Source organism: Trematosphaeria pertusa, assembly GCF_010094035.1.
Source record: "Trematosphaeria pertusa strain CBS 122368 unplaced genomic scaffold BU26scaffold_22, whole genome shotgun sequence".
In the NCBI taxonomy this organism is placed as follows: Eukaryota; Fungi; Ascomycota; class Dothideomycetes; order Pleosporales; family Trematosphaeriaceae; genus Trematosphaeria; species Trematosphaeria pertusa.
In genome coordinates, this window is record NW_022987233.1 from 519513 (window position 1) to 544693 (window position 25181).

The 25181-nt window shown below is 53.4% G+C and overlaps 10 protein-coding genes across 10 annotated transcripts; 6 read left to right on the forward strand and 4 right to left on the reverse strand.

The window, feature by feature from the left end:
- Window positions 1-874: 874 nt before the first annotated feature.
- On the forward strand, window positions 875-1983 carry BU26DRAFT_585415 (uncharacterized protein; the record flags this gene model as incomplete). Its single annotated transcript, XM_033834635.1, has 2 exons — window positions 875-1447; window positions 1504-1983. 2 exons carry the CDS (start codon window positions 875-877, stop codon window positions 1981-1983), a joined length of 1053 nt encoding a protein of 350 aa, XP_033676847.1.
- A 437-nt stretch (window positions 1984-2420) lies between these two features.
- On the forward strand, window positions 2421-3183 carry BU26DRAFT_171094 (uncharacterized protein). The gene has a single exon (XM_033820275.1). The coding sequence runs from the start codon at window positions 2649-2651 to the stop codon at window positions 3039-3041; it is 393 nt and encodes a 130-aa protein (XP_033676848.1). The 5' UTR covers window positions 2421-2648; the 3' UTR covers window positions 3042-3183.
- Window positions 3184-4222: 1039 nt separating this feature from the next.
- On the reverse strand, window positions 4223-5715 carry BU26DRAFT_571586 (kinase-like protein; the record flags this gene model as incomplete). The annotated part of the gene is made up of 2 exons (XM_033834155.1): window positions 4223-5118; window positions 5184-5715. 2 exons carry the CDS (start codon window positions 5713-5715, stop codon window positions 4223-4225), a joined length of 1428 nt encoding a protein of 475 aa, XP_033676849.1.
- Window positions 5716-6121: 406 nt separating this feature from the next.
- On the reverse strand, window positions 6122-7128 carry BU26DRAFT_511238 (uncharacterized protein; the record flags this gene model as incomplete). Its single annotated transcript, XM_033827279.1, has 2 exons — window positions 6122-6348; window positions 6672-7128. The coding sequence occupies 2 exons, from the start codon at window positions 7126-7128 to the stop codon at window positions 6122-6124; spliced, it is 684 nt and encodes a 227-aa protein (XP_033676850.1).
- A 1593-nt stretch (window positions 7129-8721) lies between these two features.
- Window positions 8722-9882, forward strand: BU26DRAFT_439913 (uncharacterized protein; the record flags this gene model as incomplete). The annotated part of the gene is made up of 1 exon (XM_033824367.1): window positions 8722-9882. One exon carries the CDS (start codon window positions 8722-8724, stop codon window positions 9880-9882), a length of 1161 nt encoding a protein of 386 aa, XP_033676851.1.
- Window positions 9883-10263: 381 nt separating this feature from the next.
- Window positions 10264-11392, reverse strand: BU26DRAFT_571589 (uncharacterized protein; the record flags this gene model as incomplete). Its single annotated transcript, XM_033834156.1, has 2 exons — window positions 10264-10431; window positions 10484-11392. 2 exons carry the CDS (start codon window positions 11390-11392, stop codon window positions 10264-10266), a joined length of 1077 nt encoding a protein of 358 aa, XP_033676852.1.
- A 1006-nt stretch (window positions 11393-12398) lies between these two features.
- On the forward strand, window positions 12399-14079 carry BU26DRAFT_544343 (uncharacterized protein; the record flags this gene model as incomplete). Its single annotated transcript, XM_033831734.1, has 3 exons — window positions 12399-12779; window positions 12833-13073; window positions 13109-14079. The coding sequence occupies exons 1-3, from the start codon at window positions 12648-12650 to the stop codon at window positions 14077-14079; spliced, it is 1344 nt and encodes a 447-aa protein (XP_033676853.1). The 5' UTR covers window positions 12399-12647.
- Window positions 14080-14370: 291 nt separating this feature from the next.
- On the reverse strand, window positions 14371-15415 carry BU26DRAFT_524976 (kinase-like protein). The gene is made up of 5 exons (XM_033830395.1): window positions 15334-15415; window positions 14840-15267; window positions 14662-14781; window positions 14486-14582; window positions 14371-14412 (listed from the first exon to the last, which is right to left on the reverse strand). Exons 1-3 carry the CDS (start codon window positions 15381-15383, stop codon window positions 14696-14698), a joined length of 564 nt encoding a protein of 187 aa, XP_033676854.1. The 5' UTR covers window positions 15384-15415; the 3' UTR covers window positions 14371-14412; window positions 14486-14582; window positions 14662-14695.
- Window positions 15416-16206: 791 nt separating this feature from the next.
- On the forward strand, window positions 16207-17059 carry BU26DRAFT_571592 (uncharacterized protein; the record flags this gene model as incomplete). Its single annotated transcript, XM_033834157.1, has 2 exons — window positions 16207-16242; window positions 16304-17059. 2 exons carry the CDS (start codon window positions 16207-16209, stop codon window positions 17057-17059), a joined length of 792 nt encoding a protein of 263 aa, XP_033676855.1.
- Window positions 17060-18441: 1382 nt separating this feature from the next.
- Window positions 18442-21579, forward strand: BU26DRAFT_610683 (N-acetylated-alpha-linked acidic dipeptidase). Its single transcript, XM_033836012.1, has 7 exons — window positions 18442-19061; window positions 19128-19330; window positions 19381-19449; window positions 19498-19942; window positions 19995-20316; window positions 20379-20451; window positions 20582-21579. The coding sequence occupies exons 1-7, from the start codon at window positions 18559-18561 to the stop codon at window positions 21133-21135; spliced, it is 2169 nt and encodes a 722-aa protein (XP_033676856.1). The 5' UTR covers window positions 18442-18558; the 3' UTR covers window positions 21136-21579.
- The last annotated feature ends 3602 nt before the right edge of the window (window positions 21580-25181 follow it).

Here is a 25181-nt window from a genome sequence, read left to right on the forward strand (position 1 = left end):
ATCCGCCAAGACCTCGCTAAAGGCGCTAAATGTCTTTGGAGTCTCGAGCATCGTCAGGCTTGCGCGCGATCACTCTGGCGCCCTGCTGAGGGAGAACCAGTTTACGACAAAATATACTACATAACGCGTACGGGAGATGTAGCTTGCGGCTGTCTGTCTTGGCAAGCTGTTTCTTCCTCTTGCGTTCCGTTCTTCCTCTTTTCTTATACACGAGATGACCTCGTCTCATAACTAAATGAAATAAAATATTCGCTTTTCCCTTTCAACAGCACCCTAGACGACTGCCAAAGAAAGCCCATTCTATCGTGAAGATACGCGGAGTCTGGTGTTGCGTGCTGATCCTACTACCGAGGGCGAATGTCAAGGTCACGTGAACCTTTCCAACACCCGACTCAACTGTTTATATCTTGTTCTCCGGCGCCGAGGCTCACAGCAGAATAAGGTATACGTAGCCACAGCCCACAGTCCACGCGTGATGCCCATGCCCATGCATTAGCGCTGGTTTCTATGGCTCGTCCTCGAGCTCAGATGTGAATGTGAGTGAATGACCACAAGACCATATAATATACGTGGAGCGGCCGCAATAAGGAAGCTGGTCAGATACTTGAGATGGAGATCGCAGAGGAGACTCGAAGAAGACCGAGGACGAGTGCATTCGCAGCCTCAGGAGATTAGAACTTATAGCTAAAACCCTTGGAAGGCAATTCGCATGAGTCTATTCACTAGATTGGAGCTCCCAAGCGCCTTGACCCCCTATGATGTATGTATGCGGAGTAAATATTTGCCGTTCCGGTAGGGCATAGTCTATTTAGGCGTTTGGCGATGCAATCGTTAACATGTTCAATGTGCCTCGAGGACAACCCACGGAACTACCATGGCGTCACCACGCAACTCCAGCGACGAAGACTGCACAGCCACACCCTCGTTTCGCTCGTCGTCTCCCACAACACCTGCTACGATTCTCTCTCCCACCGACCAAGCCCTTCTTGTAGTTCAACAAATCTGCAGCGGTACATACCAGAATTCCTCAGACAGTTTCTACATTACTCTTACGTCCGACGAGTACGCTGTGTTCAAAGCGGAAATTGAGAACGATCCTAAGCTCCACTCCTGGGCCATCGACAAGCTGCGTACGGATTGGACCGCGAAGACCGGCGAGCTCGTTATCCACATGGCTACCACCATGCGTGATATCGCTGCTACGGAAACAGAAGATACAGTAATCAAGCATGTCAACAAGCTCGCTTCCGAAGCCCCAGCCGACTCCGCCATTCCCACCATTGCCGCGAACATCGCGCCTCGATATACCTCCAGAGTGGACCTGCCTGGCCTCGGTCCCGGCAGCTACAAAAGCCCCGATGCCTCCACACGTTATAAAGGGTACAAGTTCCCTCCAATCACCCTTGAAGTAGCCTACTCTCATGACAAGTCCAGAGTGGAAAAGAAGGTAAATGAGTATGTCCTTGGCTCAAATGGCGACATAAAGGCTATCATTGGCATAAGCTGGCGTACCAGAATCCGAACAAGGCCACAAGCGAAGGAGCTCGCACCGGCGACCTAAATGAAGCATCATACTGCATCTACCGCGTGTACGCCACGGAACACACCTACGGCGTCAGTGAAACTGGCTGGACGCTTTTCCGCGATACTGAGGGTGAGCTGGTTGATGGTGCGTTAGAACTGTGGCTCTTGGACTTCTGCCCGGCCGATGTCCTGCATCGCGACTCTCCCGACAACAAACTTATTTCCATCCCCCACATTACTCTCTTTGACATTCTGCTCTACGCTGAGGAGGAACACGAGAATGCGCGGAGGGGGAGGGTAGTGGACCCAGATGAATTCCATGGAAAGACCTTTGATGGTGCCTTCATTCGTTACGACACGGCGACCGCGCCGACGGCACCGAGGCAGATACCTCCACGCGGCAAAGATGGAGCTAGGACTGCAGGTCAAGGGAGCGCTAGCAAACAAACTGGGGAGTGAGATGGCGGATGGGGCAAAGGCAACAAGAACTTCGGGTTCGACAAGGGAAAGTGAGCGAGCTTGACATACAGTGCTTAGGGTTTACTACGGGAAGGGCTATACATGGAACTGTATATCTAAGCAACAGGTTTGGGTTAGATACTCTATGTGTAACGAGCTGGTTAGCTATTTGAGCTTAAGTTAAATTGATGATACGGAGATTGCAGGCTAAGCATACCGGTTCTCTAGAATGGTCCCGACAGGGCTGGGTCTATCACCTAGTTCCTGGAGCCCGGAAGCGAGGTGCAGCAGGCGGATAGGGCTGTGGATTGGGGCCGCCACATTCTCGGTGTTGTACTTCTGGAGAGCTGTGTAGAGGACTGCAATACAGAGTTCGTTCTTTTCCCCCACCAAAGAATTCTTGCGTGGCATAGTTATCGGTTGTTGGTTGCTGTGCACGGCTGTCATGGGAAGTTCTATTCAAGATTCCACTGCTCTCAAGGTTTGACGATCGATTCACCAGTCGAAGCTCAACAGCTTCCATTGATGCCGCCTCCTCCTTGGGCGCCTAGAGTGTTCCACAGGCCGGTTCCCTCCCTCGCTGATTTTCTTTATCCTTCTCGTTGGTCCCCTCTTACGAGTTCCCACGCTGGGCAGTACAACGGGACCGACAGGACTTGGGAGGCATGAGGTGTAGCTTCCGGCTTGTCGCAGAGCTGTTACCATGCATACTTTTACGATACTGGCAACGAGCCTTCCACTGTATCTCTACCGGGGTCGCCACAACTCCCTTTTGGCCATTGACTTTTTCCGACCATATCATCAAAATGAAAGACTCCCTGGTTGCGAAGTTGCCAAATGGCCATGCCTTTAGCTTCCAGCATTCTTTTCCCGCCTTCGCGCCCACCCCACCGATATTGAAGAGCGAACTTCAGAGTCCACCATGTGGCAGTCGGGCAGCATGTTTGGCTGCAGTGGCATGGCAATTGGACTCTGTAAGGAGTGATACGGTTCGCAAGGAATTTTCAGAATCGCGCAACTCGACAACTTGCAGTCCGCCACTCGTTGTGGTGGGATAGAGGGTGTAGCTAATACAGCACATTAGCGGCCATCATCTGTGATACCCTGTTCTCTTCTCTTAATTTTGGCGTCTTTTGAGTCCTTTTGTGCGTAGGCAGAAGCTCTGCTTTACCGTTGCGCAGCATAACCTCTATAGGTTGGTGACTCGAAACGAGAAAAATCGATCAATCAATCAATCAATCAAGCGAGCTTGCGCAAAGTGGCGTACCAACGAGGGCAACGACGCTGGACGATCGTAGGAAAGGCGCGGCTACCCGCACCGACACCTCGGGGTGTCCGTAAGCATGTCCACAATCAACCTGCCCGAGGAGCGCTGCGCTGCTGGTGAGCAAGCTAAGGACTCACGACTGGGTGGGAGCACGCAACCGTCTCAAGCCCTTCACCATGTCCAACCCTCACTCATCGCTCAAAACGCCATCGGCTCTATCACGCATTTCGACATCTCCCTTGCTACAACAACTCGTGGTTTCGATATGAAGATGCTGCGAAAACGCTACGGGGCGACACTCTTCTTGATTGGGGTGCGTTTTTGATGCTGTCCCGATACGTGCGGCGCAGCTCCGCTGGGGTTGTGATGAGGACTTCCATCGACAGTAGAAGCGAATGGTTGAAGGACTACGAAGTTCAAATGTCAGTCAGGCAGCTGTCAATATTCCATGATCCGCCATACCGGGAAGGAGGTTGCGGGACAGCTGGTAGCAGCTGTGCCGTGGTTTTCCGTGTCTGAGAGCTTCGTCTGAGCGAACAAGACTTTCCATACGACTGTTCTAAACGGGCGAGGAAAGAATGGCTAGAGGGTTCTCTTTAAGGGGACGCGAAGATGAAGCAGCCTTCAAATATGGCCTTCGGCAAATTTTCCGAACCGGCAGAAAGGCTCAGGTGACCAACGTGAATACTCCACCCTTCATGACGAAGGACGTCGCGAGGCCGTGGGTTTCATTTAACAAGGCTGCCTCGCCTCTCCGGGATCTTAGGCAATGCCTGCAAGAGATCATCAGACTCATCGTCATAACCATGCAGATATACATTCCCTATCTTAATAGCTGTGGGCTTCCAGAACTTGTGCCAAAAGCAGAGAGGGTAGGGCTTGTGCCTTTCCCAGCCCAAGACCTGGCCCAAGACCTGTTCATGTATATGACGTGTACAGCATTTGCCACTTTCCCGTGCTTCGGAACCTCCATCAATCAAGCTGGCCATCCATATAAAACCAAGGGTGGTTGAGTATCTCGTCGGCGGTCGGCCGCCTCTTCGGGTCGTAGACAAAAATCTTAGACAAAAGGTCGTAGAGCAAGGCAGCCTCGAGTTCCGCGATCTTAGGCATTGCCTCTAGCAGCGCGTCCGACTCGTCATCGTAGCCAAAGAGGTAGACATTGTCTACCTTAGTGGCCGTAGGCTTCCATACCATATTCGAGAAGCAAGAGGGAAACGGTTTGTTGTCGTCGTCCCACACTTTATGCTCCGGCCAAGTCGTGCCCGTCTGGACGACATCACCCTCCGGCTGGTCCCATATCTTGTAGACTAAATCCTTCAAGGACCGTTCGCCCTCCCATTTCTCGAGCCGCTTACCTTTGCTAGGATCCTTTGTTGGCTGCCCGTCGTAGTCCCAGAGGGTATCCTGCCACTCAAGAGGCATATCCCCTATGGTTTGGATAATGATCCTCATCAAATCCCCAGGAGAAGTGACCTCATAGTTTGAAAATGGGCCCTCCCCGGACCGGAGTCGAAATATGCAACAACCGAGGGCCCAGGCATCGCTCCCAGGGCTGGCTGGCAAGCCAACTGCTACCTCTGGTGCCAGAAACTCAACTGGAGTACCCAACATCTTTTCAGGCGGGGATGAAATGGGGAAACATTGGTCGAAGTCAATGAGCCTGACATCGTTGCTGATGATGTTTGATTTGGAAGACAGAAAGTCGAGTGTCTTTACGATGTATCGTGGTGCCTCGGGGCCGGTTGCCTCCCCAGACTCAGTTTCTAGCACCGCTGTCACAGGCGATCCAAATAAGCTGTAGATTTCAGTTTCCCCAAGGCGGTCGATATCCAACAGGGTGAAGAGAATGTTCGCGGTTGTTACATCTAGATCTGTTAGGATTGGCCAAGGGGGAGCGGGGGATGGAGCTCTAGGCAGGCAAATAACTTACCTCCGTGACACAGACCTTGCGCGTAGAGGCCAGCTACCGCTTTTGTTGCTTGATAGCTAGCCCTCCGAGAGAGCCATGGTTTGAGTCTAGAAGTGAAGCCTGAAGACAACCGAGACGAAGATGGGCCGAAAACGGGCAAAACGAAACATAGATGGCGACCGTTTGGTCCTTCAATAGTAAACCGTCGATGCTCAGCGACAAATGTCAGTTCACTGGAGAAATTCGAGGCGGCCCGGCGACTTAAGAGACTCTTGTCACCAATTGGTGTAGAATGTTCCGCGACGACAATTTTCAAAGCCACCCACTTCTTCTCGCTCTCGTCTCGCGCTAGCCAAATAGTAGAGAACCCGCCGGCACCAAGCTTGTGCACAATTCTATAGCGCCCATCATCGTAGGTGTCACCCAAGTGAACGGGATGGAAGCCGCCTAGCGCGTATCTCTCAATATCTTCTGTATCGCCGACATTTGGGAGGAGGAAGCGCGGCCAGAGGGATTCGTCATCCTCCTCTTCATAATTGCGAGGCGAGAACATCTTAAGAATGCCGACAAACTTAATGCATAAATATGCAACGAGAGCGAGAGATTTTGGGGGGGTGGATAAGAGTGTAGGGGAGAGAGTGTGGGAGAAAGGAAAACCACGGACGTAGAAGGTAGTGGATGACTAAAGGGCCCTAGCTCTGATTACGTAATAGAACTGAACCGCCAAGAGTCGCCTGGTGAAACACGATGCTGGAAGGATAGGACCCACAACGGCGCGAAGCCATCAAGTTCCCTGGGATAGAGGCCGTCTTGCGAAGCCAGGCGCCGCTCAGTGGATTCCGACAGGTTCGGATGTTCCAGGCCGACAGTACGCGTGGTGGGATGGTACGAGTTATACCGGAGAATCGTCGTGACCCTGACAGCGTGTTTTAGTTGATGCAGAGCCTAACAATAAATTGTTATCCTGTCTGATGCCAGCTACCTGGTTTAAGCACACAGGGTTTCAAAGCAATATCGAACACGGCCAGCGTCCTCGTACCCTCGCGTCGGCCTTCGCTCGATGCGCGGTCGAGCTGTTCCCTTATCCAATCGCATAGCGCTGGCCGGTCGACGTACGCTTTGACGGGTTGGAGCGAGGTATGCGCGAAGTGCGCCGCATAGTCGGCGCAGGCTGAGGCAGGGGGATCTGGCGGGCGTTAGATCATAAGCTCGTAAGTACAGGGCGCCGTTGCGGAGGTGGTGTACTAATGGGCAGCTTGCAAGGCTGAGCCGCGAGGCTGAACGCTTAGCCCCGAATCACGCCGGCGCTGGTGGCTGTGTGCTTGAGCTCCAACACGTTCTAACATCAACGGGTAACTGCAAAACTATCTACCTTCCTCTATCGGAGCTTTATATTTGTTCAGGAATCGGAAACCTAGCCAAGCGCATGAGATGAAGTGCTAATGCAAATAAAGACTTAGTTCAATCGCCATACCAGACCACAGCATTTGCTTGGGATCCTCTTCTTACATGAACTAGTGCCGGCACGCTTTCGAGAGCGAGACTGACGCGACTTGGGACACTTGCGTGATTGATTGTAGTCGAAAGCGAGCTGGTCGAGCGAGGTATCGGTGTCATCCTGCACTATCCCATTGGTGTCGTCCTGCGAGGTAATAGTCTCCTGGCTTTGAGACTCGTAGGCTGCACCCGCCGAAGTTTCGGACGCCTCTCTGTATTCCGCATTTGCCGTCACAGTAGCTGCGCGACTGCCGTCGCATTTGCTTGCGCGATTGCTAAGTCCCTCCACTCCTTCGCCAGATCTCTTGACGTATCGAGAGGCACGCCGCAGCCGGGGGTCGCACACAACATCCCAGGGTGGGCGGGTCTTGCGAGGGCTGGGCTGCATTGGCCTAGGCAGGTACGTGCATCTTAGGCTCAACGAGCCTTCCGCGGTGCACATGAAGCATGCAGTGCCGTAGCACTCCATGGCACCGAGAATTTGAAGGTGACCTCTCCTATCCACACTTGACTAGGTTGATCGAGGATGCAGGTGGTTTCATCTCATCGCCCATATGAGCGAAGATCAAATCGACGGCTGCACGGCCAAGAGCGCCTTCGGAACGGAGTCCATCTAGGATCGGTCGGAGGACGCATAGACCGCAATAGAGCTGAAAGGGTTAGCATAAAGACATATACCGCTGCCTGAGGACACTCACACAACCGCAGAAGGGAAGGAAGTATACGCTGTTATGGCCTTGGGGCGTTCTCTTGCATCCAGCGCAGTGAAAGGTAGAGTGCGACGCAGTTCCTGCAATAACGATAAGCAACGGAAGCCATAGGAAAGGGAGGGGTTTTCGTATCTAGCCGTCTTCTTTTATTCCTCTGCGGTGTCGGTTCTTCGATGGAGTCTGCGATCGTGATAGAGTCGCTGGAGAGATCAATAATGTCCGCTATGTCGATGGAGGTCTCGGTGTAATCGGCAACAGTGGAGTAAGAGATGAAAGACTTGCGGAGGCCAGCGAGAGGACCGGAACGGTTTATATAGATGAAGTCGATGCCTGCAGCAGGGTGCAGCATTGACTTCCAAGATTTCAACGTATCATATATGCTGTGGCGAGCCACGTTGGTCTACTGCGCCTCGAGGTGGGCGGCCCATGAGGGACGCTTCAGGGAAACGCCGCCTGGCATCCTTCTCAAGCCACTGGGCGGACCTTCCGAAGTCTCCGCCAATTGATCAATGCATCTTCTCTTAGTGCATGAAAGAAGCAGCTTGATCAACTGACGCTTAAGGCTCATGGTTCGAACGCTAATCACGCATGATCAAGGTGGCAGAGTCGAGACGATGTGTTTCCGGTTTCAAGGTCACAGCAAGCAATCGCGCTGGAAGAGATGCAAGGGCTCGAGCGATGCAATTTTCGGGCTGGCGATGTGCTGATGTCAAGCGGTTGGACAGGTCCTGCCCTCAGGACGCTCAGCTATCTCACTCTACCTCTATATAACTCTCTTTCTTATTAATATTTTACCCGCTTTAGTTCTTACATGCTCGTTAAGAAAGAACCGCGACGCGTATCTATGTCTCTAGTAACTTTCTTTGCTTACCTCGTGCCTCTAGTCTCTTTAATACCCTTTATCCCCTCTCTTAACACCACACAACAAGTATAGCAATCAAGAACCATAACGAACTTCTTAACTCTGGCCGCAATAACCAAGAGAGGGGAAATAATGGTTCGCACGTCGCAGAGAGCCCAAGCTCCAAGATCGCCATATGTCGTCGCCCGGCGTCGAGCCTCCGAGGTGAAAGAGGTGGACTGGCCTCCACGATAAACCCTTTCACTCCGCTCACCTTTCGCAATCTCCCAGCCTCCTGTAATCGTGCAATTTCTCAAGCCCTCGCCTAGCAGTCCTTTCGCCGCACAAATCTTTTTCTCCCCGTCAACCACGTCTTGCACCGCACATCACAAAGCAGTCTCACTAACCTTTCGCAGGGACCCCACGCGCTATGCGCATACACTTCGCGAGCAAGACAGCAAAAACGACAACGTCTACACCACTAGCCAAAAGCCACGCTCCGAAAGCAAATATGCCGGGCGCCAAACCCGTCCTCCCACCCCTCCCGCCAGCCGCAACCCAAGAAGCCGTCTCCACCACGCCCTACGCCCACGACAAAACCGAAGTAAAGACCGCCCTGCTCGGCATCTCCAGCGACCTGCTCGGCATGCAAGACTGCACTCCGCTCTTCGGCACCTCGTCCCCAGACCCGTACGCCCCCTCCCTGCAAACACTCCACTTCCGCCTCGAAAACGGCTACCTCGCCCCGTCGCCCTTGCAAGCGCACACCAGCGAGGAAGCCCGCATCAAAGCAACCGTGCATATCCGCACGCCCAAGAAGCCGCTGGCGCGCCCGCTGGAGGACTTCGAGGACCTGTACTACGCGATGCTGGGCGCCATCAAGCACATGCATCAGATTCTCGACATGCGGCTCGGCAGCGGGTTCAACGCGCTTCATGATTCGCTGTTCGAGGGCGGGATCACGATCCAAGAGTCCCATGCCTGGTTGGCTGAGCAGTGGGATATCTTGAACCGGCCGGAGCTCGTTAAAGCGCTTGATGACGCGATTCGGCGCTCGCGCGTCAAGCATCTTCACCAGGAGCTGTTGGCGCAGCTGCACGCGGGCGACCTGACGCAGGCAGATGCCGACGAGCTGCTGGCGGATCTGTATGATCCTGAGGAGTACGACGGCGTGCAGGGGTGTGCGTGGATTGGGAGGTGGAGCGCAGCGATGATTGCCGGGTGGTTGGAGGAGAAGTATCGCATTGTGCTGAAGGTGGAGAAGCAGGAGGCGGGCAAGAAGGAGAGGTGGGAGAGGAAGATGGCGAGAATTGAGAGGGCGAATAAGGAGAAGGCGGCAAAGAAAGAGCAGGAGATGCAGGAAGAGCGGGAGCGTCAGCAGTTCGAGACGGCGGAGCAACAACAGAGTGGGATGTTCGACGGCGCGGGCGACATACAGACGGAGAGGATGAAGCAGGGACAGGAGCAAGAGCAGGGACAGAGTGATGTGGAGTGGCATATGAAGACGCAGCGAGTGTCGCAGTACAGTCAGTACCTGCGCGGACTGGCGAGCTACGATGCACGTCAGCTGATGAGCTCGATCAACACCAACCTTCAGCAAAGCCTCTACAACGGTAGCAGTGGTCCGATCCAAGAGGAGGGAGATGGTGATGTCCATATGAGCGACGCTTAATTTCGAGGGCGTTTCCAGAACGACTGGGAGAAGAGATGACGAAACATGAGTCAGTACGAAGCGATGAGATAGAATTGGCGGCCGTAATGTTGAGAGTTGTCTACACAAAGGTTAATAGTTGACCTCCACACTTGGGTAGAGTTTCCATACCCTTGCTAATAACTAATATCATCGAAATGTCAAAAATAAAGCTATGATCCGACCCTTGTGATGCTTTTGGACTTCGTGGGCTAGCACACCCGCCCATCATCATTGTCTGCCTGAACTTGGAAACCCTCTCAGATAGCTCCGCGATACCTACGTATTGTGAGCTACGCCACATCCAAAACTTTCTGCTATACTTACAGTTACGGCACGCTTCCCGGAAGACAAACAGGTGGCTCATTCGTCATTACCAATGTACGCCGGATCAACCTCAATAACCGTTGAAGCGTCCTGCTCTTCAATGCGCGGTAAGGGTGGTATAACCTCAGGAATGTGCCATTCCTTCGTATTCCTCTCCTCCACAGCCTCGCTATCCACACCGTGACACCCTTGCAGGGTCAAGAACTGCCGTCTGTCAGCAACCCCGCCTTCCCGTATCTGCACGCAACTCGCTTACCTGCAGCCTACCCAACGTCCCAATACAATCCAGGCTTTCCTCATCAAGCTGGCCACCGCACCTCATGACACCCAGGATACGCAGCGCGGCTCGGCCCTCCCACTCGCCTCCTAGAAAATCCCACAGCTCTTTGCCGATCAATGCACACCTGCAGAGCCAGAGCTCGCGGCACCAACGGCTTTGGTTGAGAAGCAAGGAGAGCTGCGGTGTGGTGAGCTCACCGGCTTCGATTCGTAAAGCGTTTAGCCGTGGCGCGAAAGTCGCCGTGTTGGTGAGGATGTCCCATGCATGGCGCTGCTCGACCTGTTGGGCTGCGAACCGGCTGCGTGGCACAGCGCGCACGTGAGGGAAGTCCTCGATGCGGATGGATAGGGCCCGGAGTGCTGATAGGCTGGATATCGCTTTCGCAACCGAAGGTGTAAGTGTCCAGAGTGACAAATCTAGGTTCCGCAGGGTACCGCCGTGCCGGATCAGAATGCTTTTTGTGAGCGCCGTATGGAAGCTGAGCAGGGTCATGTAGTCGAAGATCTGGGCGTCCGGAATTAGAACAGAGACCCTGTACGGGTCATCGTCGTCAACTGACTCCTCTGAGAGGAAATCACTCTCGATGCTGGATCGTCGGCTGCTTTGACTGCTCCTGCTGCTGCTCGGATATGAAAGTGGTTGCTCAGGCAGCGAGAAGGCAGAAGCTAGTTTCTTAGGCTGCAGATACTGCGTAGCTGCGAGATTGCTGATGATGCCTGAGACTCGGCTCGGATGGATGCCTAGAGAAAGAGTATGAAGGCTGGAGGCTGCTAGCGACTGAGAATACCGACATGTCTGGGAGAATCTGAGGAGTGCTCGAACCGGGAGAAAAGCGAGTATATGAACAAGAAGTTCAGGAGGGAAGTCCAAAAGTGAGCGAGTCATGTTGGGTTGACCACATCCGACGATTCTTCTTGATGGACTCCTTATATGTCCTCGAGGAGGGCTCGAATCATGCGGCCCCTTGCGTCTCTGAGGGCGGCGTGAAGAGGCGGCGTGGAATGGCGTAGCTACCGGTGAAGCTGGACACGTTGACCAACGGGATCCGAAGAAATGTGCGTCTTGTAGGCTCGCTTATGCTGAAGGACGTGAAGTTGTTGATATATCCCAGGGAAGGACCAGCGTCTGCCACTCAACTGACATTCAACGTATTCCAGGGTTGCACAACGTCAGAGATGCTGCAGAAGGCATCAAATATGTGCAGGAGGCACGCCTATCAGCCATAAGTAGGCCTACCATGTCGGTTTTGCAGGTGCTTGCCTTGCGCAAGTACCCGTCAGGTCATGGTGGCGTTTGACCAAACAAAGCGTCTTATCTGAGCCGATTGCGTCGATATGCTCGTATCTAAGGGCATACGTGATCGCAGAGAAGCTGGGCAATCCTGAGGCCGCAGATAGCGTGAAGACCTTGATACTCAACTCGACTCAGGATGACGTGCCACAAGACGATTAGCGGGAATCAAGGCGCGCCAGCAGGGTCCAGATGCCGTATCATTCAGCCTTATCACGACGGGGCTGCACCCGGCCCAGTCCCGCCTGCTCATCCTCTGCCAATCTCAAGACGGCGATGCGCGCTCGAGTCGGCGGGGCACTGTCCAATGATGAGATCTGCTGCGCCGTTGGTGTCACGTGCACGATGAGACTCGAGGGCTTCGCAGAGTCACCAGAAGCTGCACAAGTATGGCACAACGTTCAGGGAAGCGCGCAGCTCGTAAAGAATCAAGACAACACGGTACTAACGTGATGGGAGTTGGTGTGCATGTGCCCGAAGATGGGGCACGGTGGGGCGCACGCGCCATGGAATGGAACGATCCAGGTCCTCGATCGCAAGCCACACCATGTTTTCCCAAGGAAATACGTCATGCAGTAAACCCATATGCCCTCACGTTCCAGCTCTTCGTCCCGAATTATTTTTCCGCCAGGTGCCAGTATAGACGCCATTACATCATTGGTCAAGAGCTGCTAGTGACATTGCCACGTCCTGTCAAGCTTTGACCCCGTCACGTGTATGCTTAGTCGGGCCTCATGATAAATACACGATTCTCGGCCCCCCGGAGCAACCTTCTTCGCCAATACCAACCATTCGACCAGGATATAAGAACTTCGATGATTCCACCCGCATTTTGTCCTGATCTTTCATAATGCCAATGTGGACATGTGACTTTAGCGGTTGCTCAGAACCTGCAGTGCGCACCGGTGACTGCATCCTCTGTAATCGTCATCTTTGCTCCTTTCATCTCGGTACTCCTTTTCATCAATGCCCTCCCTGGAAGGTCTGTCCTCCACTTCTACTATTATACTGCTAATATATCTAATACCATGGCAGGATGCGGAACGCTACGATCCCGCTGCCCGGGAAGCAGAGGAAAAAGAGATGGAAACTCTGTTCAGAAAAGTCAACAGAAAAGCTCTTGCCGCACGTGCGAGTCACCTATGGGGTGGTATTCATTGTGCTATCCCTGCACTTCAGCATAATAGAACTAAACAAAGCTCTATTATGGGTGGTATGAATTATCACGTCGAAATTGTATTCGAAGATGGCGTTGTTTGGTTGGCGCGGATTCGCCGTTTCAATGCTACATCTCCTCCTTCCCTTTACGAGACCACATTTTCCAGAGCGAATTTGCCACGATGAAGTTTCTCGAGAAAATAGCAGTACCGACTCCGAAGGTATTGGACTTTGCTCTGGAAAGCCAGGACAATTCAGTTGGCGTTGGCTACATGCTAGTTGAAAAGATGGCGGGTACATCGCTGCGATGGTCGATTGCTTCCCCAGAGCAAAGAAGAAGGGTTGTGGAGCAGCTGGCGGAGATCTTCATCGAACTTCGAAAGCATCCATTCGACAAAATGGGATGTCTTGATACTTCTGGTTCTTGTCATATTGGGGCGTTTGCTCGCGAGTCTCTAATGGATTTTGATGGCTCCCGAATGTTGCCTCTTGGCCCATACTCCACACTCCAGGAATATCATACTTCTTCGATCCGGCTCATATTGGACCTTATCATACGAGATGAGATGTACTCTCAAAATCCTATCGACGCATATCTTGTTCATCGGTTTCTCCTCGACCTTGTTCCTTCAGTCCTTCCTTCCCGGGGCGATGCTGGTCATCAATTCTTTCTGAAGCATGCGGATGATAAGGGTGACCACATCCTCGTCGATAAGGACTACAATATCACCGCCATCATCGACTGGGAATGGGCTCACACTGCCCCGGAAGCGATTGCTTTCAATTCGCCCATAGGACTCCTCCCAGTAAACGAGTTCTATGACGGCCTTAACACATTGGGAGAAGAGGAGAAGTTGCTAGCTGAGACGTTTGAAAAAAATGACGAACTAAGACTAGCGCAAGCTGTGAGAAACGGGCGATTGCAGCATCGGTTTGCGTTCTGTTGCGGATATGACCTTTCTGATTGGAAAGGATTCCTTGGCCTTTTCAAAGGGTTAAGGGATGCAGTTAGCATTGACCAGGGACTGGAATGGGAGGAATGGAAACAAATCGCATTGGAGCGCTATCAAAGCGATGGGGGATTGAGATTTTTACTATCCAAAGCGCAAAGAATCAATCAGTAATTAAACGCCAGCATCACTCAATAGCCGCGGCGCAAGTCACCGAATGAATGAATGAATGAAGGATGTCGTGCCTTCGCCTCCACTAAGATCTCAATAGCAGGAACAGCATGCTCCAAACGAGTGTCAAGGTGGCATCTACCTCCAGTGAATTGGTTGGTGTTACTGGACGTCGCTATTTCTTCAAAGAATTGATTTATTTAACACGGTATGTCGCTTGCGGCGGTCTCGAGACTTTCCGTCCGGTTGAACAGTACGGAGGACAGTTCGCACCATCCCAAGGGAAACATAAATCGAGCAGTCGCGACAGGTTGTATCAACCGATGATCAAAGTGTCTAAACGAGCGATTACTCAGTATGGAGTGATAAACGAGGGGCAGAGTAGGGGGTAATTTCGGTGGACGTATACCAATTTCGCGTTCGCAAATTTCGTTGATGGGCGTCGGCATTGGATGGCGCAGGCCTGGGCTCTTGAGACGGCGCATTGTTAAGGGTGGTGAACTCTCCTGTTCGTAAGTCAGAGTCTATCGCAACCTTCATAGAGCGCCCCCGGGGCAGAATGTAGGATGAAAATGGCTTTCATACCGGCTCGGTAACCCCAAAGGTTGTCGGTAAAAATTCAGTCCCGTGTACCATTGACCGAAATCCATCCGAGATTTTCCGGCAGATCTAAGGTATCTCCGTTCTCTCCAGATTCTATCAATGCTGATGAATACTACTTAGAAAATCAAGGAATCTTTGAGAGAGGATATGTTAAACTTACCTAGGTCAGTCAGCGCCTCATTGGCCTTGTACCCATGATGAAACCAGCATTTCTCAATGACGTTTCTTAGGGGCCGCGGCACCGCAGACAAGTCAGGATACTGCCGGTCGCGCAGTTTGCGGCGGATTTCTCCACTGGTCTGATCATTGAAGAGCCTTTTATCAAAGTACACCTCGTAGAGCACCGTGCCAAGCGCAAAAACGTCATCCTCTGGCCCCGTCTCATGGTCGATCCCGTAAGAGTCCGGGTGGGAGTAGCGTGAACCAGCGGTGACAGTGTTCTTCAAGCCTTCCATGCCGGACCCGGCAAAGTCGCATAGGACCAGCCTACCGTCGTTATGGATGAGAAAATTATGAGCCCCAATGTCACCGTGAATAACATGCAAGGAATGGATATAGTCGACAGCTGATGTGGCATCATTGGGCCAGCTGATGTGGAAATTATTAGAAAGATTCTCACGATATATAGCAACAAGAGATAAAAGTAATACGAACCGGGATCGCTCAGTTATGCCGATTGTATCCAGCTTCCCGAGATTGTCCATAAGCGTTCCACGGGGATGAAATTCGAATAAAAGTCCACCTTTGAACAGCTCGTATTCCGTAGGGACTGTCCCGTAGTATTTAAGAATGTTGGGATGTCCCTTACTCCGACTCTGCAAGTACTCATATATCTTCCTCTCGGAATCCTGATACGGGTTGACGGGAGGAAATTGCTTGACAACAATATTAGTGCCTGTAATGTGGAGGACAATGCCTGCTACTCCAACGCCAACGGCCTTTAAATTGGTCCTGGTGATGGTGGGCGGGTCAAACGGAAGAGTGTCCATAGGAGAGACCTGACGCGTTCGAGAATACAAAATAGGAGGCGGCTAGTTTGCCATTCCCGGGAATTAATTATAGGACGTAGACTTGACGCCACCTGAGTGGCCTGTAGTTTTCGAGCCCCGTCGCTAAAACTTGACGATTTCTGGTGAGGTGCGTCTGGGGCTGCGCCGCGCCAAACGACGTCTAGATTCGCTCTAGTTCCGGGCATCTCCCGAGGTCAGACCCAGGACCTCGGTCCCCGCCGAAAACCAAGCGCATCTCCGCCAAGCCAACCTACTATTCATTCATTTCCATCAAGAACAGTCGCAACCTCTCATGCCCGCCATCAAATCGCGCCCTACTCCGCCGCTTGGCCACGAGGGCCGCGTTGCAACACGCTCGTCAAGCTGCCCGCCCTAGACGACGGCGACACAGTCGACTACGATGTAGTCCTCACCATCTGCGGCATCATCTCCAACAACAGCTGGAACACCGGCTGGTTCGCTCGCTCAGCCGATGGCAGCAACGTGTGCGAGCAAGGGGCGCCGTTGGTCGCCGCCGATGGCGACGTCTTCTACCTTGTCAGCCATCGCACCTGTCAGTCACAGTCACGGTCCATTTGCCATCACCACGTGCCGCTGAAAGTCACTCTCTGCAGACAAATATCCCGTCTACGTCTCGTGGGATCACTAGCGCGTTCCCAAGACCGACGCCGACCTCCCTTCCGCCTTCTCCTCCCAATCGATCCATCTCCCCCTCGCCCTCGCCCCGCAACGGCGGCTACATGGAGGACCTCAAGGGCCGCGACCAGTCGTGCCCAGTGTCGGGCATTATTGACTTCTGCGAGCAAGCGCACCCAGTCCCGGCGGGCGAGAGGGAGTGGTGGGACATCAACATGGGTAAGAGCAGCGACCTTGGAGATTCAATCGGCGCTGAACGGGATGCTCCTGCGGGCGGACTTGCACCGGTCGTTCGATGCCGGCACATGGGTGCCGATGATGAAGGAGGGGGCTGGCTGGTCGTGTACGTGGTGCGGACGGCCGACGTGTCGAATCAGTTCGCCGCGCTGTGGCACAACGTCGAGATGCAGAAGCTGGTCGGCGTTGGCCGGCGTTGCCTGTTTGCACGTGTTGCGTGGGCGGTGCTGTCGCTGCACCACGAGTTTCTCTCCATCCGGCGGCTAGCGAGGGACAACTTGTTGGTGCGGATGAAGGGCGGCGGGCTGAAGGAGATGGTGCCCGAGGCGTTCAAGCAGTTTTCGCGCTCGCGGTCGAGGAACCCGAGCCTGACCAAGCGGCCGCGGTTGCAGGCGCTCGAAGAGGATAACGGCGTTATCGTCGCTGCGGAGCTGGGTTGGGGTGACGAGGCAGGGAACGACTTGAAGGAGGACAAGGACCAGCAGCTGCCCACTTGAGGCTCGTCCGAATACGCCGGCCGAAAGAATGGGGTCGTAAGCGTCCACCACGTCAAATTCATCTCTGAACCTTCCAAGCGCTTCGCTAGACACCCAGACCTCGTTTAGATCTCCCCGGACGGGAGTCGGCCCAAAGATAGCATCGGGAACGAAGTCTCTCCGTTGTAGTTCTGTAGAGAACTCCTCTCGAGTCAAGCGTGTACGAACTCTAACCAGCGCGAAATCATCAAGGTACTCCGGACGATATATTTTCAGTGCTTCCTCAACAGCGAAACCCTAAAGCATGAGTATTCAGCTAAAATGATCTGGGATATCGAACACTCACTGGCAGCCTGACAGTCTTCCTTAACTGGTAGTAACACCGCTCCATGAATTTCTTGCGCATAATGTTCCTAGCTATTTCGTCCCCCCAGCGAGCCACTAGATCCTCACTTGCTGGCGATATCGGATCAAAGAGGACCTCGACCTCCCCAAAGTGAGATTGGAGAGTATTCAGGCCGAGAGTATATTGGACGATGATCTCGTATGTGTCTGAACTGGAGGTGCAGTAGAATACTACCTGCTTCCTAATGTCCGTATTTTTCTAATAGATTTCCACCGTCATTCTTTTTCATGCCTTTTAATGTTTGTGCCGCCATCTCCACATTTTCCTGCCTGTTAGGATCTAACGCTACGGCTTTAAATCTGGAGCGGCGCTACATCTCTTGGGCTGACAGGGAGATTGTCCCTCAGCATGCCCGCGGGCCGATACCCGTCACGTGATTTCACTCATCTCCATGTCCGCCGGGTAGTCTCCAGGTCGGTGTCTGCATTCGCCTGGGCATGCGAACAGTCGTATGTATTCGAAAGCATTCTGCAGCTATTGGAAGCGGGACAATCTTCTCTCCCGTCCGCCGTGGGCACGTTCTCCTGTCGATTCTGGAGCCCTTCCCTAGAGTGGAAACTTCGCCGATAAGGTGTCGCTCTCTTTCAGCACCCCAGGCTTCCCTATGTGAAAGAGGCCGCTTTTAAGCCCATGGATCCTGCTAGCTGCTTCATCGCGCCCGCCAACAATTGTAATAGCGAACGAAGTTGAGTTTCGAAACTGGACGAGTACAATGGCAGCCCCGAATATCGGGATTCCAAATAACTGAAAAAGTTCCCATCACGCCTAAAGATGAATACGGGAGTTATTGCGTTGACTGCTAACACGAGAGAAAGCCGTCTCTTATATGACATTCGCTACAGAAATTGGGTTAATGATCGGATATTAGCGGGATCCTTGCCTCTCATCAACCTGAGCCTTCCCCTGCCTTAATAGGAAGCTTCGACAAGGAGTTTCTTTTAGCGCATAATGTGGAAACGTTTTGGTATTGGTTTCCCACGTTTGTATAAGTCGTGATGAAATAGCGATCGAAAGTACGTCGCAACAAGTCTCGACGCCGACGCCTCTCCTCCTTAATCCCATTCCGGTTCGAATCGCCAATCCACTGCCCGCACTGGCTCAATATGCTACAGCGATGAAGAAGCTTCTACTATCCCTATTAGTGGCCACGAAGTCTTCCATAGCATGTCAGCGCGAATTCCCGGACGAGCACTTTTCCTCGCAATTCGCACGCTCCTCCGACACCCTCACTGCACGCGCTGAGCCATTTCCACCAGTCTGGACCAAGAACGAAGCGATCCTGCACCGGGCATTCGACAGCGTAGAGCTAGAGACATGGGCCTCCTACTACACGCACGGCGACCACATAGCCGGCCGCAACAAATCCATGGCGGAGGAAACAGCTAAAAAATGGAATGCGAATGGCGTGCCGTCCTCTCTTGTCGAGTATGAAGTGTATCTGAATTATCCGGAAAGCCAGAAGCTGGTTTTGAATAGGGCGAACGGTTCAAAGTATGAGGCGCAGCTGTGGGAGGATAAGATTGCGGAAGACGAGACGACTGAGTATCCGGGAAGTATCCCTGCTTTTCATGGCTATTCGGCAAGCGGGGACGTAGAGGCGGAGTATGTTTACGTTGGGTGAGTATACAAACCTCCGGGGCATTTGATTGGTTTCTCGAAAAGCGGAGGACTGACCAGAATTAGACGTGCGCATAAGGACGACTTTGCAGCTTTGAAGAGCGCTAGTATAAACCTGGAAGGCAAGATAGCGCTCGCCAAATACGGCGGTCCTTTCCGTGGCATCAAAGTGAAGAATGCCGAGGCGAACGGCATGGTTGGCGTTGTCATCTTCACCGATCCTGGAGATGATGGACCTCAGGAAGCGAAGGGCCAGGCCGCGTATCCAAGTGCGTGCTTGGAATTCTGAAGCCTCTTCGACCGCGCTGACAGATATCAGAGGGCCCGGCAAGGCAGCCTTCGTCGATTCAGCGTGGGTCAGTGGCGTACATCGACAGATATGTGGGCGGTAAGCATCCTTGCGCTTTGGTCTCGGACACGAACTCACCCTTCCCAGATCCAACGACTCCCGGATGGCCCTCCAAACCAGGCGTCCCGCGAGAAAGCAATCCCACAATCCTGCCCAAGATTCCCTCTCTGCCAATCTCCTTTCGCGATGCATATCCAATCCTCAAAGCCCTCGATGGCTACGGCAAGGCCGGCAAGGATATGAGGCGGGATAGCTGGGTCGGCGGCCTCAATGTGACCTACAGCACTGGACCTGCGCCCGGAATTACGCTCTCGCTTTCCAACAAGATGAAGGACGCAACCACGCCGATTTGGAACGTCATCGGAATTATCAACGGTACCAACGCAGACGAAACGATTGTCGTGGGGAATCACCGTGATGCCTGGATTATTGGTGGAGCGGCGGATCCAAACTCCGGGACCGCCATGTTGATCGAGATCACGAGGGCCTTTGGCGAACTCTTGAAGACAGGGTGGAAGCCGAGGAGGAATATGTGAGCGCTCTCTAGCCCTGCAGGGAGTGGGTTCACTAATGGCACTGGACAGCGTCTTCGCATCCTGGGACGCCGAAGAGTACGCGCTAATAGGCTCTACAGAATGGGTAGAAGAGTTTGCACCTTGGCTCGCCGACACAGTAATCAGCTACCTCAATATTGACATAGCCGTTAACGGGCCTCTCCCAGGGGCGTCTGCAACCCCTGAACTGCGCGGTATCGCGCAGTCAGTGATGAAGAAAGTCATCTATGGGAATCGAACACTATATGATGCCTGGTACAGTCTCTACCGCTTCCGACCTGAAGACAATGGCTTCGGCAACCTAGGAAGTGGAAGCGATTACACAGCGTTCCTGCAGCTTGGTATCGGAGCCGTAAGTCCTCTCGCGACTCTCATTATAACAGCGTGATTCCTCGCTAACTATACGGCTTATAGCTCGACTTTGGCATGGGCCCGGGATCTACAGACCCCGTTTACCACTACCATTCTAACTACGACTCATATCATTGTAAGTCAAGCTCACAGTACCCATAGCTCAGCTCCCCGTATGCCTCTCGGCCAGAGGATATTCTATTCCCCTCATATCCTCCCTCTCTCCGATGCTTGGACATTACCTAACCATACACCACCACCTCAAGGGATGAAAACCCTCGTCGACCCCACCTACGCCATCCACACCACCGCGGGCCAATACATCGCCCTCCTCGCCTACCACCTCGCCGACGACCCGCTGCTCCCCTACGACCTCGACGCCTTCGGGCGGAACCTAGACTACTGGGCGCGCGACGTGACATCCCTCACGATATCCTGCTGCGGCAGCGCCGGCGCAACGCAACAAGCCGTCAACCTCACCACGCTGATCGACGCATTCAGGCGGTTCAAGGACGTAGCGAAGCAGTACCAGAAAGTCACCAGCACGGACGCGTTCCTGCAGGACGACGCGAAGGTGCAGGCGACGAACGCGAAGTTGAAAAAGCTGCTGCGCTTGTTCGTGAGGGAGGCTGGCTTGCCGGACAGAGGGTTCTATAAGACTGCGCTGTTTGCGCCGAATCGGGAGGATGGGTATAAGGCGCAGACTCTGCCCGCGGTCGTGGAGGGCCTGCAGGATAGGAATCTCTCGCAGGCGAAGGAGTGGAATCTGTTCCTCGTGGACGCTGTTGATAAGGCGTCGGAGATGTTCACCTTACCGTAGCTTGAGAGATGAAATGAAGTGGAAAGGAGGGGTGTCTCTTTCCTCCACCGCGCGCAGCTGGGCGAGCAGGTACGCAGTCATATTTGCCATACATACTCGCTGTGCGAACTACCAAACATTAAGTTCGACACCCGCCGCACCGGTCTACAACCTTCCCTCTAGCGAGAACCACTCGACGTTGCTTTAGCGACGGGGCTCAAACGCATCAACGCTGCCGAGAAAGCCCGGTGGACTATAGAAGACTTCACGGTTGTTGGTGCCATTCTCCGTATTCCAATTCATCAACGTTCCCCATTCACATGCCATCGTCCTCACGCGACTTGCCCCTAGCCGCCCAACCCGACGCTCCATCATACAGAGACCCTACTGGGCCGGTAGGAGTCAGAAGGCAGCCAGGACTAGCATTCCAAGTGCCATATATAGATGAAGCAACAACGGAAGTCATTGAAACCGCCGCTGGTATACCACTCCTACGTCGAGGGGCAATCGAAGCAGCTCTCCATAAACATTGCTCTCATCCAGCAGGTTGGATCATGCAAGACGTCTCGCAGTCTGCAGTTACACATCGTTATGACTCGTAGGGCGCTCGGGAAGGTGTCTAGATGCCACTCGACCAAGCGAGTACCAAGACATGAAGAGGATGTGATCATGCAACGGAGACTAATCCGACGCAATAGATGATACACAACAGATCCCCATGGTCGGTGGAAGCGATATCATTCAAAGTTTACTGGTTATTGAGCAGGCGATTGCACGTTGCGGAAGGATGACTCTGCAGTGCATTTCTGCCACAGGAAAACTACATCTGGCTGACTCGCTTCAATGCATCGGAGAACCCACCCAACACAGAACACAGGCAGTGTAGTATGCAAGATCGTGTCTCCCCTGTCGGTTGACATGTCTATCGAATACTTCTCCCTTTTCTCCTCTCACCGGCTTTCATTGCGCATTGGCAGCTGGTCTCCGCTTCCCCCTGACGCCTCCGCCTGCAAGTCCTGTTGGATGAGGCGTAGCTGGGCTCTGATTGGCGATGCGATGCCTCGAGCCACTGTTGTGATAAGTTCCGGTTCGGATTAGCGGACACCCAATGCTGCTTGCCACGTCGTTCCTTTGTGCTTCTGGCGTCTCGGGGCGAAGGAGGTTATTCCACTTGAGAGTGAAGCGTGATGCCGGCGAGACTACCTACTACCGCAAGGAGAATTCTCCGGATGGGGCTGTAGTTTAGGGCGCAGGACATATTGAGGCGCACGCACCTCTACACCGACGCCCGACGCATGGTGCTGGGTCCGCGTCAGCGCTTGCTTTACTGTAACCTGTCATGCATGCTCCACCCGCATCATCTTGCAATGCCAATAAAGATTCTCCGCGCCCTGCACTCCGTTGTAGCATGAATCAAGTTTCCAAGCGTACAAATCCCAAGGTCCTGGGACACTCAAATTGCCTGCATCCTTCTCATGAGAAGTGATGCGCCGCTCACCGTTCTTCCACCTATCACACGTGCGTCTGATGTCGGAAAGGCGGAAATTTAATCCGTCCCGCGTCACTTACGGTAGAGCGGCCTTCGAAAGCCTCAGCCGTCTGAGTGAATGCGTTGGTGAGCCGTTTGCCCGTGTGTTGTCGCAATACGAAAGCCGGTTGTGTGTGGTTTATCGGTTTCCCTTCCGGCTAGGCCCTGCGTGACGGCGATCGTGATAGATGCAAGCGCGATTCAGGCGGCGAAAGCAGAGCCTCGGTTCCGAATATTTCCGCTTCGACGGCTAACCCATAGGGGAAGGCGTTCTATTGGACCGTCTCACCGCTCTATCAGATCTCGCCTAGCTGCGCTGACTCAGATATCTACCAGAAATGACGGCATGGAGGATGCCGATCTGATATAATGTCGATCATAATGTGAGGCTGGGATAGAAGATCTGGAGCTTTGGGTTAGCTGCACGCAAATGGTCGAGCGGACAGCTGCCAATATTCTGAAAAGCAACCACAACCACGTGGTGCGGCGTGCTCTGGCTCGATCTCTGCAGAAGCCAGTCGGGAGGTATAGCTTCCTGTAGAACGTGCAGGTTATGGGATCCAGATCCTCGGGAAGACGGCCTCAACGCTACTAAGGCACGCTGCCGCTCTGTGGGACATCCGGTCTAGACCCGCGACCCGTTTGCTGCTGCGGATTTTCGAATCACGCTGTACGCGACTTTCTGTTACGCAGTATCAGCTGGATGGAGCTGAGCGCGAGTAATCTGCCACGGAAGCGAAGGATTGAGTGCAGACGCGCATTGCGCTGCGTAGGTGTCTTCGCGGCCCTGCAACGCCTCAAGAGGCGCAATCCAATACATTGCACCGCCTCAACCCCTCCTAGTGAGATCTCCGGTCCCTGCAGCGCTTAAACCTGCCGATGCGATCTGCAGCCACCGCCGCATGTGAACCGTGGTGAGCGCTGAGCAGGATCATCGTCCATTGTCGCGAAGATCGCAAATCAAGACCAACCATCGGATTGATTTCTCCGCTCCGCCGCTAGCCCTGTAGCGTTTCCGCTCCCTGTTCACCACCAAACTTTAACAAGCGTCCCGTCTTGGCGGCGAAGTGTTGCAATCACCCGCGTCCCTGATTGGTCTAGAAACAGTCTCCGGTATGCTCGTGCATGTGCGTTGTGCAAGCGGTTGCGGAACTTCCCTGGGGGAAATCTCGGAGATGCCAACCACATCATTATCAGAGCTGACAAAGAGGTGTGACAGCAATCCCAAGTTCTCTTGACATTTTCTAGGTTGTGTTGCGATTCATTGTGCTCGGATCGCGTGTAGGTCGGACGGCCCCATGTCCTCCACACCATCACAGATCGAAAGTATCATGATCTGCGCTCAGTTGGGCTGTCGAAGGCTCTGTTGCGGAACCGAAATGGGTGAGGCCCACCCCTGTTGTGCGCGATTCGGGCAAGAGTTGGGCCCCAAATCCGGACAGAATACCACCGCAGAAGCGCCGAACAAGCCTCGACGCGGGATATGCAAGACGAACCTGGATCCTAAGGCATTCAAACGATGCAGCAATAAACTCCAGCCATTTCCCCAATCCTCAACGTCGAAATCCAGCATTAACCGCTTTCTATCGCGCGCGTAGTCCAAATAAGCTCAGAAAGAAGCAATTTCCGGACCAGGGTCTTGGGTCAACGCCGGTTCTGCACCAAACGACGAGCCTCAACCGGCCCCGTCAATACTGAACAACTCAATGCGATGCAGGCGTTGTTCAGCCGCGACGCAAAATTGAGAACGAGGCGACACAGTCAGTCCTTCCGCTTTAGTGAAAAAGTCGACATCTATCATAGCGCTTGATGGAACGTCCCGGCGTAGAAGAGCCTAGTCAGGGTAAAAATGGATACGTCAACTTTCTGGGTTGCAAGAGCTGCACCGAAAGCAATCGGATCGCCAAAGATCCGGCTCCGGACTGATCCGGTGACCGTCAATCCCTTCCTTAAGGTAGACTCGATATATGAGAATACTACGCTGAGTGGTCCCAAGAAAGAGGGCGCGTAGAACGTGAAACATTGGAGAACTTAATGGCGGATTAAGACATGTCCGCGCAAGCCCAACCCAAAAGGCAAAAGTCGGCAATCGAAACCTTAGACAGGGAAATCGGACCGATAGAAGCTCGGTGATGTCCCGTCGTAGCGTATGACCTAATTTTGTAATTGATGCTGTCGTGTGGCAAAGTCCTTGCGTAAAACGTACGATTTTGGCATACTGCAAGGGGCTGCTATGCTGCAATTTATATATGGCGACGGAGTAGGACCATGTCTCCGGCCGGAAGGAGCCCGATAGAGTTCGATATCACGCAAGGGCCAGCGTTTCCCAATGACGCAGTGCTTCTTACGCGTATCAGCGAAGAGAGCCAGGACGAGGGAGTTGTAACGATGAATTTCCGTTAACTAAATTGCTCTCCATCCCAAAATGGACAGCGCTTCCTCAAATGCCGAGTGGGGAGGACGCAAGGTTCATCCCAGCCGACTAGATGTCAACGCGGATGGTGCGGATTATTGGAGGGAAGGTGACGCGAACGGGCGA